Genomic DNA, 20439 nt, shown 5'->3' on the forward strand with positions numbered 1-20439 from the left:
CGGGACGCAATGGGGAACGGACCGAGAGTAAATATCTTGTTCAACTCCATGGTACCGAAAGTTATTAAAAGTATTTTAAAAAAGCATTGAATTTAGTTTTCCATTATTAAAGTTATTAAAAGTATTAAATTAGCTGTTTTAAGTCTGGATTTTTTTCACCGTGGTCTTAATTTTCAAGAACATCTCAGTGCAACCTAAATTATATCCATGATGAGGTTTTTTTTTTTTTCTTAATCCATAACGAAGATGACGCATAGAATTTTTACAATGCACTGCACTACAAATCGAAATGCAACTCGTGCGTGCCAAACCACCACAACCGGCAAAACGGAGAATCCACCCACCTCTGCATCGGGAATGCGTCCGTTTGTCGGTGGAAAGAAAACCCTGCAGCCAGAAATATTGTGGATTCTGAACACCAAAACAGACCACCATTCATATACTTCAAATGAGTCCATTGGTGATCTGTTTCACGTCATTTTTGGTTGGCATCCGCTGTCACAATGTTGGTCATATTGCGTTTTGTTCCAGAGGGAGCGTTCCCGATGTCGTAACTGTCTTTTGTAACGAATTTTCAGTTGGCAGAAAAAAACGCACATTTTCTTAATGTTTAAATAGTCTACATATTTTTATGATCATTATAAATGCATTTACACAATGAAATAACACTGGAAAAGTTTGTTAAACATAATGTTGGTCAAATCGTGTTTTTTTCCGGAGGGAGCATTCCCGACTTCGTAACTGCAGTCAATTTAAGCTCATCAAGACTTTAAGATAGAGGTAAAATCGGGCCTAAAAAAATCCAGGTCGACCCGAACTGGTCCGCGGATATTAAAGCCCAACCCGCGTTTTCTGTGACAACATTTGTGACAATGTCTGCATAAAAGCCTGTCTTTTGTAACGAATTCTCAGTTGGCAGAAAAAAACCCGCACATTTTCTTGATGTTTAAATCAGGCATGAAAATCTCTCACCTTTCGGCGAAATTCGCCGTTTTGAAGTCAAAAAGGGCGACCTACGTGAATTGCGTAGATCCGAGGAGAAATTCTTTTTGGGAGGAGGGGGGGGGGGGTCGGGAGGTTTTATTTAATTATTATTATTATCATCATGTGATAAACTTTGTACGTAAACTGAGCACTTAAGAACACAGTCAGCAAATCCTTCTACATGCTTCGCTGACGAGAACCAATCATCAGGCCAAGCTGCGTTCCATTATTCCAAACGCGCGCACTCCTTACGCGTGTACATGGAGTGCTCGGAGAGCCTTCGGTAGGATTGCAAAGCTGCGAAAACAAAAAGCAGGCCTTATCCACATCGGGGCAGACCAGAGCGCAGCATACACACTTGCCTGTATTTGCCAGCAGATTGAATTTGGTGAGTAATGGTTTCAGTTGTTTTCACGTTTTGCGATATAAAAAAGTTACTGCCATTCGTTGCAGCTTGCGTTGAACACTGCCAGAGCTAGCCAAATCTCCCATGAAAAAAAATAGCTCCCGTTAAATTGGCGTCAAGCTTGTGTATTTAGCGGTAATATAAACGAAGAAACGCACTGTTGAGTCAAATTAAGCGGCATTCTCTCGGATGGAGGGGGCGCCTCACATCGCTCCCGTCGTCCGCCGGAGACGCGTTATTTTCGGCTTGGATTTGAGCTGACGGCCGGTGTCGGCACAACAGCGGCCCGACGAGTGTGGGGAATGACTCTTGCTTCTTAAAGCTTTTCAGAAATACAGGGATCCCTCGTTTTTCGCGGTTAATGGGGACCAGAACCCGCCGCAATAAGTGAAAACCGCGAAGTACCGCCCCCCCCCACCCCCACCCCCCCCCCCCCCATTTTTTTGTGCGTGTTCAATGCATTTATTTCATATTTTACATTGGAAAAAAGATACATATATATGACATGTTTTTTCACTTTTTTCACCAAAGTATCATTTATAAATGGTTTTCAAGAACTTCAAAATGTAAGAATTATGATAAGTTTTAAACATGTTACTGCCCCACCGAATTATTTTTAAACAAGAATAAAGTAGTAAGAAAATGCTTGGCTTTATTAAATGCTTCATAGTTAGTCTACTCAAACCCTCTCAGGCTTTGTTAAACGGTGATTGACACATGTGCAAAGTTTTTCTTTTGAAATTTTTTTTTTGTTTGAAGCAACTTATTTGATTGAATAATAAAGACACAAATGTCCTAGCCAAAATGTGGCCCAAACGCAAAAAAACATTACGTCAATGGAAAAATTTGATTCAATCAAGAAAAATAGTTTTCAAATGCTTTTTTTGTCTCAAATTTATTTTTGCAATCAAAAACAATTTTTTTATTGAAGTGACTTTTTTGGGATTAAAAGTATATACTGTATTTTGATTGAAGCAACTTTGTTTTTGATAGAAGTAACTTTGTTTTTTGATTGAATAATAAAAACACAAATCTACCTCCATCGTTATTGAGAGAGAAAGAAATTAAGAAAACTTTAAAACTAAAAGCCACCGGGGTATCTGTTTTTTTTTGTTTTTTTTTTAATATTTATATTTCATTACATAGACATGCCTCGTAGGGAAAGCGGATTGAGGGATAAAAAAAGGAGTTGGATGAGGCTGCTAAAGGCAGTGGATACCTCATCAGCTGGGTGAATAGCAGACCTGGTAAGAACAAGTTTGCAAGGATAGTCGGGTATTAAATACAATTATAAACACAATTACAATGTTATTTTTCTATTAGATTTTATGTCATTGCTTTATTAATCATTAGGTGCTAGAGTTGTTAAGTATGGATAATAATGAAATAATAGTTTTGAGAAAACTGCGCTGTTGGTGGCTCAGTGACCATCTGATGTGGTTTGTTCTCAGATGAACAAGTTGAGGAAGGAAGTTTTGATGCAGAGGTTGAAGGAAGAAAAGAGGCAGACTGACTGAGTCACAGCCAGAAAGTGTTGATGACAGTTTTGATTTCTATTCACTGTTGCCCCCTCCCAATTAAAGTATGTCACAGTCGCAGCCAATTATTATCTAAAGCTGGTTAAAATTGAAGTTATGTTGTTTTAAGGTGTATTAAATACTTGTTCATGTGCCCCTTTTGATCTACGAGCACCCAGCCCTCCACCGGTCTCTGCATGGCCCTGCTGAAACACAGTGTGGGTCGACAGAGCTCAATATTTTGTTGGGGTATACAGTGTACTGGAACATATTTCCTCCACACCCTTCTCACCTTTTTAACCCCTGACCCATTTTCATGCCTGTTAAATAGACTACATATTTTTATGATCATTATAAATTTATTTAGACAATGAAATAACGCTGGCCGGCCCGACGTAATAATTGACACTTTAATTTTAGTCATGTTTTCATTTTGATGTAGCTGTTTCCAGCTTGCTATGTTTATAATTGTGATATTTCTTTACCGCTTTTCCTCTTACTGCGAAGAGGGAGGATGTTACATCGGCCGCCTATATGATATTTAAGTCATCAGCCTTCTGCTGTGACCTGGGAATTTAACGTTTGCTTTCACGCACACTGCTTCCCATGTCAGTCGACACGGGAAATTGTTTTCACACACAACTGCTGCACGGTTAAGTCCCGCGATATTCCCGTTGTTTTGGAGTATGTGATAGGGGCTCAAGTTACATCCAGATACTTTAGGTTGCAGTTTATGGGTCATGCGAAGGCAGTGGACCTGCTTAAACATTTCGGTTTGCCTTTCGAATGAATGTGAATTTCGCCGTTTTAACTCAAGAGTTAGCCATGTTCATTGGGGTCTTGGCAGGTGCACTAGCGGCTAGCCTGTTACAGAAGATGGCTGGTCTGAGTCCTGTGACTGTCCTCCTCTTTTTGTCCATAATTACTGTGTCCATGAGTGTGTTTAAAAAAATTCTGACAGACTTTATAATGTTACTTTAAATGTGTTTTAATTGTATCTTCAATATATGTGCATTCTTTTGTCAAACACACTGAGTAATTGAGGTTAAATTTGATGTTCAGTGCTTTATTTATTTAATATGATTCAATATGATCTAAATAATGGGTGCAAGAAAAGTATGAATTTTCAGGTGAAATGGCATTAAAAAAGGTCTTAAAAGTCTTGAATTTAGATTTATCAATTCTGGGGACCCGAACTCATGCCGCTAGATAAAAAAACAAAACAAAAAAACTATCATACCTGGCTGTGGCCGACAGCCGCTACAAACAGCGACCAGTTGCTAGTTGCTACAAACATACGGCAACATATGGCTATGGTGGATATCACATATTGTAGAACTAGATGTGAAATGACAGACAACGACAGCGTTGGAACATATACAAAGAACTAGATGCGAAATGACAGACTTGCCGTCATCTTAAAGCAGTAGACTTCTCTAGAAGGCTCTGTTGTAGCGAACCTAATTACTTTTTATCTAAAATATCCCTAAATCGGCAAAATCTTGACTTGAATCTATCTTTAAATGATGAAACAGTTTTAAAACTTTGACACGTCGAAAGTAGACGGATGGGAAATTATGGAATAACGGGAACAATTTTAACAACTTGAACGGTTGATTCACAACATTAAATTAACTGAATGTAGTTTAAAGCTTATGATACAGAATGGGGACTTGAGTATTTTATTTACTGTTTTTAACTGTTAACTTGATACTAAAATAGTTTGGTTTAGCCTGAGAAGATTTTTGAACAATTTTGGAACTAATGTATAAAACATTAAAAGTGTGGTGGGGTGCATCAATAATCGATTTGTGACTCATATAAGTAATCTAAATTAAAATAAGCTTAAATGTCCATAAATAAAAGGACTAATTCACAATTAAATCACTGTACATTAGTTACCCGAAAAAGCCACTAGGGGGCGACCAAAGCATTACAAATACAGGCAGGCAATCATAGGACATGCCAATGCAATGATGATTCCCAAGTTGCATTTTGCTGGGCTTTTGCAGAGATTTTTGTCTGTTATTACTTTTCTAGTTTTCTTCACGATTATTTCTTTCTGGTGACGCAGTAGTTTTATGTAATGAGTTTTTAATTCATTATTTTTCAACTATTCATTCAAATTTTGCGCCATGAATGCAAATGGTCTGCTTGCATAACAAATCCCAAGCATCTCCATGCAGAGGTGGCTTACTGCCATTCATTCATTCATTCGTTTTCCATGCCGCTTTTCCTCACTTCGCATTATAAATATGTTAAACTGTGACCAGCCTTTGTTCATGATCAGAAGACTGCTACATTCTCTTTGGAGGCAATATGCATTATGGCACAAAACTGATAATGAAAATCTGATGCCGATATTATCGAAGATTATATGTATTATTTTATTATTATACATTTGTACAGAATACCAGTGATGCAGACATCCCTGTTTTGCACTTTCCAAAGTCTAATGGAGGATTAAGAAGGAGAAAGAGAGAATGGGTTATTCCAAATATTAACGTATATGAGGACGACAGAGGACCTTACCCGCTCAAAATATCTCAAGTAAGAAGTACTGTTTTAAGTATTTGTGCAAAAATATTTACAGTAGACATAAATAATACTTCGAATGTTTTTCCCCCCTTTTAAACCAACCACCTCTCCTTTACCCAGATTAGGTCCAATGAAGACACAGTTAAAAAGATATTTTACAGCATCACTGGTCCTGGAGCTGATCAGCCTCCTGTTGGCCTTTTCACAGTGAAGAGAGACAATGGCAATCTTTATGTCTCACAACCACTCGACAGGGAAAAGCAGGCAAAGTACATGGTAAGAATCTTCGCCCTCTTTAAAAATAGTACATACTTTCTATCAAGTATTTTTTGGGCCGTACAATTACAGTGATACCTCAGCTCACGAACATAATTGGTTCCCAGAAAGTGTGTGTAAGGCGAAAAGTTCGTCTTCCGAACATTTATTTCCCATAAGAAACCATTAAAATGAGAATAATCCGTTCCCAGGTCCCCATAAAACATAATTTTCTACTAAATAAGCCTTAAAACTACACAAAAATATACCTTATTTTATGTATAATAAATGTGCTATTGTATTATAGTTAAAGAAATAAACTGTACTGTATAATAAAGTCGTTTTATTTACCTTTGTGATGGTAGTTGATGGCTTGATGGAATGGAGTGGGAGGAGGAGGGAGGGAGGGAGTTACTGTTTGGAAGGAGAGTGTTACCGGCAAAGTGCGCAGTTAGCGTAGACTCCACTGCTGTGCCCCCCACATGCTTTTGGTTGTTAATAAAAGTGCCCACAAAAAGCCATCCGACGCCTCTGGGTGTTTGTATGCACGCCGGCCGCCACCTTTCTGGAGAGGAAATCGGGCAAACCGAAGACAACCGACGACAACGAGCCAACGTGACTCGCCGGTCCACTTCTCACTACGATGGGAAGCTGAAAGCACCGCCAATTACCAGTCGAGGGCGAATTGGTAACACGAGTCACCTTCCATAAGGACTGTAGGTAACTGTTTTTCGGTCCCATAATAGCAAAAGTACACTCAATATGGTCCAAAATGTCTATCAAACACAAACCACGTCCGCACTCAACGAAAGTGAGGGGACGAACTGGGTCGCCGTGAGCGTGCGTCAGCTTCTCGTGGCGCTTTTCGACCGCCGTTTTCCTGGTTCGTCCGCCGAAAACTAGTTCGTCAGCAGAGACTATATGCTCGCGAATTTAATGTTCTTGAGGCGAAAAGTTCGTGAGCTTAAGCGTTCGTGAGCTGAGGCATCACTGTATACTGAACAACTAAACAGACACTTTTCTATCTGTGTGCAGTTGGACGTGCATGCTGTAGCAGAAGATTCGGGAAATGCCGAGGAGCCATTTGAAATTGTTGTTAATGTAATTGACCAGAACGACAACAAACCAGTGTTTGAGAAGGATACCTTCTTTGGAGAAGTGGCTGAGGCCTCACCAATTGGTACTGTCAATGAATTTAGTCTTCAATTGCTTGTTTTTTGGATGACAACTTACACTTTCACAACTGATACTTGATTTTGTGATGGTATTTCTGGTAGTCATGTCATAAATGGCAGATCAACTAAGGCTAGGTTAATTCTGCAGGTGTAAATGCACAAATCCGATTTTTTTTCGTGTTTTTTTTTACGACTCGAGTGAGGCATTAACTTGATAGTCTGAACTGGATAAGTTGCATAGAAGTGTACCATTTCGAATCCGATCTGGGTCACATTTTTCTAGAATGTCGCGGCGGTCTGTACTGTCAAGTCTCCCAAATTGGAATTCATGCGGCAATTGCATCATCAAACAGCGAGAGAGAAAGGCTGCTACGGTAGCAGTGCAACTGTGCATTATTAGCGCCTAGCTTGCATTGAACACGGCTTTTGGGGAAGGGTCAGGCTTGACAACTGTCATGAAAAATAAAAATGGGTTGAGGATAAGCTTGAGAATGCTCGAATTTCTCTCTGCCCTATATGAGCAATATTTCAAGATTGCTTACACGGCCGAGAGTTGGGGAAAACTGTCCGTATGTGTGTGTGTGACATGCACGGATAGTGCGTGCATGCTATCGAACCATATATAAACTTTGAATATAAACCTAAACGGGGATTATTTATGTCTGTTATTTGTGTCCTCTTTTTGGAAATCAAAATATGATCTCCCTGGAAAGATGGATGACAGCCAGCACGTGTAGTCATTTGTTTTGATGCTTCAGCGCATGTGGGCCTTCTTGCTCAGCTTTTGTCGGACTGCGAATTGGTGCGCATGCGTAATACTTAAACAGTCTGAATGGACAAAGGCAGTCTAAACAGGCACGCCCAAAAAAAACAGGTATGGCAAAAAATCGGATTTGTGCATTAAGACCTGCGGTATGAACAAGACCCAAGACTCCATGATTATCAAATCGAATAGCCAATGAATTGTCATCTATTGGCTGCCATTGACGGCGCTAGACGTCCAATCCAATTTGATTCAAAGGGGCGAATGTCAAAATGGATTGGGCATCCATTCGCCCCTCCCACCATTAATACCGCTAAAAGATGAGCATTCACAGTACGGCTGCAGCTATTGAATATTTCAGAAGTCTATTAATCTAGCAAGTAGTTAGTTCGAACAATAGTGTAATCGGATTAGGAACATGTAATGCGTTGCAGATTTTCGAAAATGTAAAACAAAGGCTTGCTAAGATTGCCCTTTCAACAGAGCATTAAATGTAAATACAAAAATTCCCGAGTGTTTCTTCAAACGATGCAGAATTGCACTTTTATTTAAAAAAATAAATTAAAATACCTCAGCGTAGCCTTAAAATGAATTTAAAAAAATAAATAATCTAAGTATGACAAAAGAACAGGCTAACTTGCATGGCAAAGGTCCGTTAGCTTAAATGCTATAAAATGCTAACTTTTTTTGGTCGTAACAGCAGCTGGATTCAGCCATATTAAATGAGTTATGTCATAATCACTGTTGCCACTAGATGGCAGTGTATCCACCTAAATCAATAAGACTAAATACAAACACTTTCAAAACAAACCATAACATTGCCTAATTAAACGAATACTCAAAGCAGCAAATGATTCGATGCTTTTTTCCAATCGAATGACACAAGTTAATCGATTAATCGTTGCAGCACTTAATTCACAGCCAGTACTCCCACTCTAATATACACTTGAGTGTTGCTGTATTTATTTACAGAAATGTTGTCCTGAAATATTCTGTCATTGAGGATGACTGTTTTTGTTGGATTTTCACGCACGCAAAAGTGCAAATTATAAACATTGTTTATTTTTCCTATTTAAAAACGGTTAGTTTTTCCTGGTTGTTGTATCGGAAAATAATTTAACAACCCTGGCATCGACAATTGTCGTATCGTAAGATAATGGTGATCAAAAATCGTATCTTACACCGTGAGGTTCCAGCTTAAACTGTAAAAACACAATTTGTGGCATTAGTAAGGGGCCGTTTACATGGTCTCTCCGAGAATACGAAAAATTTCAAATTTGCATTTGCATCTACATTTGAACAATGTCGCAATTCCACATGAAAACGATGTAGTATTCATGCCAGGCCCTAGGGGGCAGTGCAGATTTACTGGGCGACAGAGAATGATGCACCTTGACCCCACCAAGCTCCCTCAGCCCGGAAAAAAATAAGCCCGCCCACTCGAAGCAATGTCATTTTTCTTTTGTTCAAAAAGGCACAAAAATTGAAACGTTCAACATATTTAATTTAAAAATATTATTAAAACAGTAAATTAAATCCGACATTCCGCCATATTTGCTGTTTTTAATGTTTAGTAGCACCGCTGCACATGCCCAATGTGACGTGTACAAGTGCTGACGTTAACAGCGCGGTCTCGCGCCGCAGGAGCCTTTGATATGCATGCTGAGGAAGCCCCCCTCAACCCCCCGCAACCGGATTCTTCCACTTTGGAGGCAGGATTCAGAAATTTTTCGTCTTCGCCGACACCATATGCACGCGAGGCGAGTCCGCAACTGGGTCATTGCGTCTTTGTGTCTTAGAGTCGCCATGTAAACTGCCCCTAAGTCGAATATATTATTTTCACTGTAAAACAGTATTTTGGGGTTGCCAATTTGTAATACCAAATTGTCATTAAACATGACGTAGGGTACCTAGTTTTAAGTTTCTTACAGGATAAATAAAGAATAAATGACTAAACATAACAAATCTATCTAATCATTTTGAATAAGAAACCATATGAGTCCAGGATTAATCACGTGCATTTTTAAAAATTGATCCCGGATTTAGATTACAAAGAAAAACAAAAAAAAGTCATTTTGTCATCATTCATAATAACCTCTGTTCCTCCTCACTTTCCAGGGTTTGAAGTTGTAAAAGCGAATGCCACAGATGCGGATCAGCCAAACCATGACTACTCTGATCTCCGTTACACTATTTTGAGCCAAGATCCAATGTTCCCCGTACCAAATCTTTTTGCCATCAATGAAATTACTGGAGTAATTCGAGTCAACGCTGGTGGCTTAGACAGAGAGGTGAAGCCTTTCAGTAATTTTTTAATTGCTTATTTCAACACTACTTTTTGGACTGTATTTAAAAAAAAATATTTGCTTTACTGTTATATCAGTATTGGCCACTTTTCTAGAGTCATAATTGTTTGTCTTTTCACAGAAATATCCAAAGTACACGTTGACAGTACAGGCAGCTGACATGAAGGGAAATGGGCTGACTGGAAATGCAAATGTAATTCTCACTGTATTAGATAGTAATGACAATGCTCCAGTGTTCACCAAGAGCTCGGTGAGTAACCTATGTGGGAAATTCACTTGTTAAAATCTCAGCATGTCAACAGACCTCTTCCTTTATTGTATTGTAAAATATTTTAATGTGTGCTACAATACATGTAGCGGTCATTGTTAACTATTTAACATATTTTCATTTTCCACAGTATGAAGCTTCAGTGGAGGAAAACCGAAAGGATGTAATTGTGCTAAAGATGACCGTAGAAGATGGAGATGATGCTCATTCTCCAGCTTGGAATGCAAAATTCAGGATTATCGACGGTGACCCCGGAAAGCATTTTTCTGTGGAAACCGGGTCCAGCAAGAATGAAGGAATCCTCACTACTGTGAAGGTATCAAATGAAGTGTCTTGACTGAACATAATGGTGCATGACCGTTACCAGATGGAACACAAAGCTAGAAAAGCACCTATTGTTTTAAAATATTTTGGCAATTAGTGTTAGGGATGTCCCGATCACTTATTTTTGCGTTCGAGTCACCTGATTTTAAGAATTTGCGGATACAGAGTCCTGATCCGATATCTGAATTTTTTTTTTTTTTTTTTTTTTTAACCTTTAGATGCACAAGTTACTGGACCCTCCACTCTTCCATAAGTGGGTCAAAAATGACCCATATTAGAACCAATGTGTTTTTATGCCATTTTGGTGAAGAATAATCACTTGTATATTAATTAGTATGATATTTAGGGCTACACAAGAATGATTTCATGCTTGAAATATCTTTATGATTGAATTAACATTTTTGGGGGGGAAAAAACAACAGAACAGCAATAGACTCCATCCTTCCTTGTATTTTATCATCAATGATGAAGAGCTCCCATTCATGTTTTTGGTGAGACAGCGGTGCTAATCCCTTGTGGAGGCATTGACCGATTTCTGAGGATATTGTGGCCTGGGTAGGAGGTAATTCTCTCTAGTAAGAGCCCTACCAACTCATTCTGTTGGCCATGATTTTGACACTTTCTTCTTCAGAGGACACAAAAGTGGAATCTTATGAGTCAGATTGATGCTGATCAGTTTGATTTCCAGGTGGACAACTGCCACTGCCACCTGGACAGTAGTCTGGGTCCTCATCATCAGAAATTTCGGACACTTGAGTCCAACCCTGTCACTGCCTCTCCATCATCCAACATCTGTAGGACCATTTCAGCTGTAAATCTAGCACAAATCCGATTTTTTCGTGTTTTTCCGACTCGACTGAACGGGAAAAGTCGCATAAAAGTGGAATATTTTCAAATTTGAGCCAGGTCTCTTTCGAATGTGGTTAAAATCCCCTCCTGGCCACATTTTTCAAGAATGTGGCTGTGGTCCGAACTGCCAAGTCCCCCAAATTGGAATTGATGCAGCAATTAACATCAGCAAAGAGCGAGCGAGACAGGGTGCTACGGTATCGGTGCAGCTGCGCATTAGCGTTAGCGCCGAGCTTGAACGCGGCTATTGGGGAAGGAGCGGGCTTGACAACAGTCGTAAAAAAAAATAAAATGGGTTGAGAATAAGCCTGACAATGCTTGGTTTTCTCTCTGCTCCAATGCGCCTGCGCATGCGGGCCAGTTTGCTCAGCGCACCTCAGACTGCGAATTAGGAGTATGTGTGATACTTGAACAGGCTCAATAGACAAAGACAGTCTGAACGGGTACGCCAAAAAACAGATATGACAAAAAAATTGTGCATTAGGACCTGCGGTATGAACCTAGCCCTAGTTAGCTTGCTAGTTATGAAGTACCGTATTTTTCGGACTATAAGTCGCAGTTTTTTTCATAGTTTGGGTGGGGGTGCGACTTATACTCAGGAGCGACTTATTTGTGAAATTATTAACACATTATGATATCATTTCACATGTTATTTTGGTGTTTTGGAGTGACACTGATGGTATGGTAAACTTGTTAGCATGTTCTTTATGCTATAGTTATCTGAATAACTCTTAATAGCTATGTTACGTTAACATACCGGCCACGTTCACATTTTGTTGTTCATGCATCATGTAACATTATCATACTGTACACTTATTCAGCATGATGTTCTCTACTGTATTTTTATTTTAAATTGCCTTTCAAGATGACATATCTGTTCTATCTGTTGGATTTTATCAAGTAAATTTCCCCCAAAATGCGACTTATACTACAGTGCGACTTATATATGTTTTTTTCCTCTTCAATGGGCATTTTATGGCTGGTGCGACTTATACTCAGGTGCGACTTATAGTCCGAAAAATACGGTATGTTAATTTGTTGAAAATAATAATAAAGAGTCATGAAAGACACACACACAAAATACTATATGGACATAATACTTACAGTACACATATCAGTAAAATAATCTTCTTAAGGGATGTCACTTTTTACATACCTAGTCTGTGTGGTCCACGGTAAATTTATTCCTGACAGCCAAAGTTGATAAGAATGAAAGATTCCCATTGGATTCCATAGAAAATGCATGTGGGTCATTTTTGACCCACTTGTGGAAGCTTAGGGCAGTAATACAAAAATGACAATTTCTTCAAATGTATAAAAAGTTAATCAAAAATTTGAATGGCATTATATCAAAAACATGTTTTTTGAGGAATACCTGGAATATGAATCGATAACAATTTTTCATTCCGAAGATATTTCAAGAAAACAACCTCACCGGGTCATTTTTGACCCACTTATGCATCTAAGGGTTAAACATGTTACAGTCCCACGTGCAGCCTTCACAATGTGAATTATTTTTAAAAAGAATCACTGAGAAAAATGCCTGTTTTTATTAAATTCTTCATTGAGTGTGTCAACTCAAATCCGCTTGCTGCTGAGAACAGCCGCTCACTTACATGCACACAATGAGTTGCCACTGCACACTGCCACTAGTGTTTAACAAGTTAAACGATGATTGACGCTTTTGGCGCTCACAAGCTTTTCTGGCAAGATCGAACCTTCAACACCTGTCAATCATCATTAATTTTAACATGAAAACTCCAGCTGCCTGCTGACCAAGAAAAGCAGTGGGAAGGAGAGTGAGAAGCTGTACGAGCATGAAACAGAAAAAAATAAATATATTTTGTAAATCAAAAACCCGATCCTGGGTCTCTGAAAAATAGCGCAATCTGCTTCATTTCCGATCAAGTGATCGGATCTAGACATCCCTGGTTCGTGTAAATGAAATTGAGGACATCTTTGTACATTTTTTTTATTTTTTTTCATTTTTAACAGGACAATGTGAATGAACTTCTGTTTTTCAAACACAGGGTCTCGACTATGAGAAGAATGGCAAGCATATTTTGTTGATTGCAGCAGAGAACGAAGTTCCTTTCGCCATTCCATTGACCACCTACACGGCCAATGTGACCATAAATGTAATTGATGTTAATGAACCTCCAGTCTTTGATCCGGTGGTGAAATTTGTGGTTAAACCGGAAGACCTACCAATTGACTCTGATGTGGTGCAGTACATCGCTTCGGACCCGGACATTGAACGCAAACAGAAAGTCATGTGAGTCAAATTGCCCGCATCCTGTTAGAAGTGAGGGGTATTTAAGCTAGGTTTAATTCTGTGTGTGTGTTTTTCCAATTTCTAGGTATAAGATTATTAGTGACCCAGATGGCTGGTTGAACGTGGATCAAGATACTGGCCTCATCACAGTAAGGAGTGCCATGGACTTTGAGTCCGTCTTTGTCAAGAGCGAGAAATACACAGCACTCATTCGTGCATATGATAATGGTAAGTGATAGAGATGTCCCGATCCGATATTTGGATCGGATCGGACGCTGATATGGGCAAAAAAATGTGCATCGGATCGGAACATGGAAAAATTATGATCCAGGCTTCCGATCCAGTTTTTTTTTTTTTTTTTTTTTTTAATTTAAAGTCCGGTCCGGGTTTTCCAGCGCACCGATTTACATAATCCATTCCAGTTTTTGCTTCGGTTTCCCTAAAATCCGGTCCGCATTTTACGGCACACCTTAAACACACTGCATTTACACTACCGTCTCCCAATTTACTGAGAGACTTCATCGGTAAAAATGTCAGCTGTGTGGGATCATTTCACCTTAAAGGACGACAAAGAAGAAGAGGCAGAGTGCAACATATGCCACAATAGAGTCAAGCGTAGTGCTAAAGCTGTTAGAAGTTTTAATACAACCAACCTAATCAAGCATTTAACGACATACCACCACAAACAATATGAGGAGTATGTTAAGAAAACCGAAGACAAAAAGAAAGGTCCTACGCAACTAACACTGGCAGAAACTTTCGCTATGCGTGACAAACTGGCACTCGACAGTCCCAAAGCCCAGGGAATAACAAGAGTCATTGCCGAAGAATTCATTCTGGATGACGAGCCATTATCTCACGTGAGTAAAGATGCACCATCCAACAATTAGAACCACGGTACAGCATGCCCAGCCGTCATTACACCCTTAGCGATTCGGCCGTGGAAGATTCGAGAGCAATTCACAAACATCCAATTCCGATTATTGAAATACTGTATGTCAAGTAAAGTGGAACTAATACACAGCGTGGTTTTCGGGACGCAATGCGGTCAGTTTCTCATTTACTTTCGGTACTTTCGGTGCAATGCGGTACTTTCGGGACCGCATTATGTCCCGAAAGTAAATATAATGCTTGTCATAGACCCAGGTAATGCCAATGCTCAACTCATGGCTTTAGCTCAACTCATGCCGCTGGATAAAAAAACACAAGAATACCTGACTGCTGCTGACACCCGCTACAAACTACGTCAACGTCGTTTTACTGGAGATAATAGATATCATATGTATATAGAACTAGATGTACAACGACAGACTCGACTGCGTTAGCAACATTGAAGTGTTGAAAACCAGATGCGTTAGTAAACAGCCGCCATCTTAAACCAGGAGACTTCCCTAGTAGGCTGTTGTGAACCTTCCAAGTGAAGCTAATTAACTTTTTATCTAAAATACTCCTAAATCGGCAAAATCTTGAATTGAATCTATCTTCAAAACAGTTTTAAAACTTTCACATGTCAAAAGTAGACAGAAGGGAAATTATGGAATAACGGGAGCAATTTGAACAACTTTAACAGTTGATTCGCAAAATTAAATAATTGAATGTAGTTTAAAGCTGCTGATGGTAAATGGTAAATGGTGTTATACTTATATAGCGCTTTTCCACCTTTCAAGGCGCTCAAAGCGCTTTTATACAGAATGGGGACTTGAGTATTTTATTTACTGTTTTAAAATGTTAACTTGATACTGAAATAGTCGTTTATTTAAACCTGAGAGGCTTTTTATACAATTTTTGTAACTAATGCACGAAACATTAAAAGCATCTTATAGCTTGGGGGATTTGTGGGATTTTCTACTGACGTTGTTGGTGTGTTTTGCTTTTTAAGACTGTTTACAATATTATTTGCACGTTTTACTGACTGACTATGCCACTATGTTTGTTATTTATAATGTTTTGTGTTTGTCACTGAATAAACAGGTCAGTTTCTTGTTACCAACCCTTGTGTGTTATTCAAACTCACCTAATTCAGCTGGCCAGTTGTTATCAAGAGTACTAAAACCTTTTTCAACATGAGTCTAAGTAACTAAGTAAGGAGGCTAAATAACTTTAAACTTTAACACATGCTCAGATAGGCCAGTATCGGTATCGGCCAGTATCGGTATCGGAAGTGCAAAACAATATCGGTATCGAATCGGAAGTGCAAAAACCTGGATCGGGACATCCCTAGTAAGTGATGCTTGGAATACTGAATCCATCCTACAAAGCTGCAAAAACTTGACAGCCAAGATATTATTGAAGGTCCCAGTAAAATTGTTTTCATATTCCGACGTTCTTAACTCTTTTGGTGAATTAACAGTGACTTGTAAATGTCCCCAAACCAACCGGAAGTGAACATAAGTCAACGGGAGGTAACCTGGAAATGCCCCAAAAACAACAGGAATCAGTTTGGGTTGATTTTGGGGCATTTCCAATGAATGAATAGAATATGATAGCCCTTTAATGTCGTTATACAGTTGTACAATGAAATTGCGGGGCATCTCCCTTTTCAGTGCAGGCCAAGTAAAAAAAATATTGGCCCATGAAATGATCCAAAATGTACAGGAAGTGGCCTGAGACACCCCAAAACAAAGTGTTTGGCTTCCTTTGGCAACAATAGATTCCAATTCGCTTAAACTGGGAGGGCTGGCTGTGAATGTTAGTATTTCAGTACTATTGATGGCCTTTGTTCATTCACTCCTCCTTGTCCAAATGGATTGGACATCTCGTGCTGTCAATGGCAGCAAATGAGTAAATTTATTTGGCAAAAAATAAACCGTTCCACATGATATTTAATAGCCATGAATGTGCCCTGCGAATCCCAAATGAGTTTGACACCCCTGCCCTAAACATTGATAATTCATCGCTACTAGTCCAATGCATTTGATCTGGGGGGGGTCTGGCAGTGAATGAACATTCTCATTTGCTGCACCCCTCCCATTTCAAATGGATCGGACGTCTATCGCTGTCATTGGCAGCCAAGGAGTTAAGAAAAAAAACTGAACTTAATGACTTTCTGAGTTAATGCCTGTTTTTATGTTCACTAGATCAGGGGTTTTCAACCCAGTCCTCAAGGCACACTGTGGGTCCTGGTTTTTGTTCCAGCCGATCCAGCAGAGACAGTTGAACCAATGAGGCTTCTGCTAAAACAAGCCACACCTGACTGCAATCAACTGATTGCACTTGTAAAACACCAGATTGGGGAAAAAGTGTTGTCATCTTGTTTGGTAAGAATGAAATCCTGCACCCACAGTGTGCCTTAGTGGAATAGGTTGGGGACCCCTGCACTAGATGAAGTCCCAGCTACTGGAACAGGCACACTGATCATCCAACTTCAAGATGTTAATGACAACGCACCCACAATTGTGGAACGTTCATTCACGGTACAGTTCCTTCGCTACATTTGTACCTTTTTTAATACCTCCAGGTATGAAAAACTAATTTTACAAAGCCCCTCCCCCCAGCTTCATACTACGGAAAAATCTAACTAAATATAGTACATACTGTGACAGACCATTCCCGCTTGCAACAATGCAGTCATGTAACGAATGTGTTGTCAATCTTATTATTCTAACAGGCAGACGAGGCGTGAAAATCATGCACAAACGTTTTCGTTTTCACTTTACCAGTCGCCCAGTGTTGAGTACACTTCCTTGTCTATAACATGAGCCCATGAGTAATTCCATTGCACGCTGGGTAATGGCATTCCAACGCCTAACTTTATTAGACTGAAATCTACACACCAAAATGCTCATGTATATGAATCAAAAGAATATAACCAGGGGTGCACATAAGTGGTCCGCAAGAGGACAGAGGCAGGCCACACTGAGTTATTACTTTAGTGATGGGACGAAATGAGCCGAGGTTCCGAAGCTTGTGTCGAGTAATGGGAGGGGGGTTTCCACAAAGCTTGTAGCGAGGCGCGCTTCATTTCGGCAAAACCCGGAAATGATGACGTGGGAAGTCTCGCCGGCAGTGCCGGCGGCCGGCTGAATCTCGTGAGTGCTTCGGAAGTGATCCAACGTTTGGCGCACATTGCAAAAACAGGACAGACTACGGTATAAATTGGTTGCAAAACGCAATAGCGATCGCCTGTTATCTCACATTTTGTGGATTTCGGGCTCCTGTACTTGTTACATCTGTGCGCAACAGTGCAACCAGTGCAATCTTTTTTCGAGCCTTGTCCTTTGCTTGCGATGGAACCTGCGCGAAAAGAGCGATCCTCCCCTGTATGGGAACATTTTGATTTGATTGCTTTCAATAAGGTAAGGGAGAAAAACTACTTTATTATAAATGTGAATGTAAATTGCTCTCCGCCGGGCGGTTTGCCGATCCGCAAAGAAACTCGACAACCGGGTCGTCATGTCAAATAATCCAGGCTAGTTATGTGTGATTTTCCACTTCGAAGACTTTGAAACGTCCCTCGGTTCGGGTTAGCATGTCGGCTAGCTGTCACTCCTTCTGGTCTGTTTACATTCTCCGAAGCTGGGGAAGGGAAATTACATATGTCCGATTTAGGTGTCATAAAATATCGTTCGGGAGGTGTGACAGTAAAGGTGAAGTCGACTGTTTTGACCATTATGGAGTAATTTTGCCATGTCGTCTTGAATAAATGGATTTTTATTATTTTATATTCCATTTAGCACAACATTGTTATTTGTCATGACCATGCCATTTATTTAGCAATTGGGGAAAGTACTTGGGTAAAAAGAATATCCTGTAAAAATATTGAAGTAAAGAGACAGAAACAATGACATTTTGCCGCTCTCTTCGTCGCGTTTTCCTCATTGTGAATAGTTCCCCCTCGACGGGCTGACTGGTCCTTCTCAAGCCATTTATATAGCTATTGGGGAAAAATACTTGGATAAAAAGAATATCCTGTAAAAATATTGGGAGTAGAGAGACTGAAACAATGACATTTTGCGACTCTCTTCGTCGCGTTTTCCTCGTTCTGAACAATTCCCCCTCAATGGGCTGAATAGTAAAACCGATGAGCCCAGTCTACCGCTGACGTCATCCACCTGTTGGGGACGCTAAAGCCCTATAATGGTAAGGGTGGCTAACCGGCAGATTAAAAGACTAATTTCTCATCATCTGCGCTTTGCTAAATTGTTGTATATAGTCGAATCGCCTCAAAATATGATTCTAATTCACATAATAATGCCATTTAAGACTTTTTTTCTGGTGTCATATGCTCTTGAAGCAACTAGCCATTGAATTCTTAACAATGTTGACCTCTTGGGCTTCTAGACCACTTGATGGCGCCATAGGGTAAATGAAGCACCATGAAGCTTCACTACATGTGCAAACCAATTGGCTGCAAAGCTTCATTGCTTCATGAGGCTTCATTTGGCCATCACTGAATTACTTCCGTGTTCCCCCACCCCCCTCAAAAGACAGACAGACGACAGAGACGTCACCGGAGCTACCGAAAAAAAGGACTTTTGCTGAAAAGTGGCTACAGGAGGTACTATGGCTAGAAGCAAATGATGCTCGCACGGAAATGCGGTACAAAATGTGCCGTGAGAATCCCAATGTCGCCGATAAGAGCAGCGCATTTTATGTAGGGTCAAAGAATTTCAGCCATCCAAACTTTGAAAAGCACGAAAAAAACAGAGAGCATGTGGCAATTAAGCAAACTATCTATGTCAAACAGGACCCCACTCGCCCTATGGACAAGTGGCGGAATAAAGGTAATGAACAGCGACATGCACTGACAAACGTGTTTTTGCTCGCATTTTACAAAGCTAAACATGCACGTTCAATGAGGTCTTATGAGGAGGATATCCCACTTTTAAAAAGGCTTGGAGTTAATGTGGGAGCCGCATAATGCCCTTTATTTTGAATTGGTGCTTCTTATTTCTTTACATTCCACTTCAAAGTAATGGCAATTTTGTTGTGCCAGTTGATGTTAATCAAGCATTAATTGTTAATATAATTAATTAAAGTTAATTGGCTCTAAGTAAAGCTTGTCATAAATTTATTGCATCAGGCAGGTCGGCTCTCAAGCTCAATGAGGACCAAGTCACATCTCCAGGTCCTCCTCTGAGAACCTGGGCAAAAAAATTATGTGCACCCCTGAATATAACTTAAAAGCGATGCTTTATCAAGGCACAAACAGTGAGTTGGAATAGCGAGCAATGGCTGCCGAAATTAGTCTTTTAGCACTCAGTTTGCTATGAGCGCGAGTAGTTATGTGATATGAGCCTAACTAGTTACAGTTAAGAGCCACTGGGGGTGACAAAACATGAGAAAAAAATAGGCAATCAGCACGACAACATGACAGCAATTTAAAGAGCATACGACAGGAGAAAAAAAGTCTTAAATAGCATTATTATGTGATTTACCACCATATTTTGAGACGATTCGACTTTATACAACAATTTAGCAAAGCACAGATGACGAGAAATTAGTCTTTTAATCTGCCGGTTAGCCACGCCTACCGTTATAGAGCCTACCCACCAACGTCATAAAACCACGTGCTCGCTGTATGGTTCCGCCCACTTGTCCGTCATTTTGACTCTGTATTAGCATTGTTTTCAATTGATGGCGGAATTTAAAATGCATTTCATGGAAGACCCGGTGCTTTCTGATGCCGCAAACTCACTGGATCTGTTGCATAAAAGGCGTTATGAGGAAAAGCTTCGTTCTATACAGTCGCCAGATCCATATTTGATGCCTAAATCGATGATTTTTGACCGGCTGCCTTCGCCGTCTCTGCCTGACCCTGATATTTACAACTATCTTGT

The 20439-nt window shown here is 39.9% G+C and overlaps 1 protein-coding gene across 2 annotated transcripts in view; it reads left to right on the top strand.

The window, feature by feature from the left end:
• The window catches only part of LOC130922651 (cadherin-1-like), a 49765-nt gene that overhangs the window by 19008 nt on the left and 10318 nt on the right, over nt 1-20439 (top strand). For both annotated transcript variants that reach the window (XM_057847560.1, XM_057847561.1), the window contains 9 exons: nt 5317-5457; nt 5566-5721; nt 6736-6880; nt 9757-9929; nt 10066-10194; nt 10343-10528; nt 13416-13660; nt 13746-13888; nt 16982-17073. In XM_057847560.1, the coding sequence (XP_057703543.1) occupies nt 5317-5457; nt 5566-5721; nt 6736-6880; nt 9757-9929; nt 10066-10194; nt 10343-10528; nt 13416-13660; nt 13746-13888; nt 16982-17073 (1410 nt within the window). The remainder of the gene's footprint in view (nt 1-5316; nt 5458-5565; nt 5722-6735; nt 6881-9756; nt 9930-10065; nt 10195-10342; nt 10529-13415; nt 13661-13745; nt 13889-16981; nt 17074-20439) is intronic.

Source organism: Corythoichthys intestinalis, chromosome 10 (assembly GCF_030265065.1).
Source record: "Corythoichthys intestinalis isolate RoL2023-P3 chromosome 10, ASM3026506v1, whole genome shotgun sequence".
Taxonomy (NCBI): Eukaryota; Metazoa; Chordata; class Actinopteri; order Syngnathiformes; family Syngnathidae; genus Corythoichthys; species Corythoichthys intestinalis.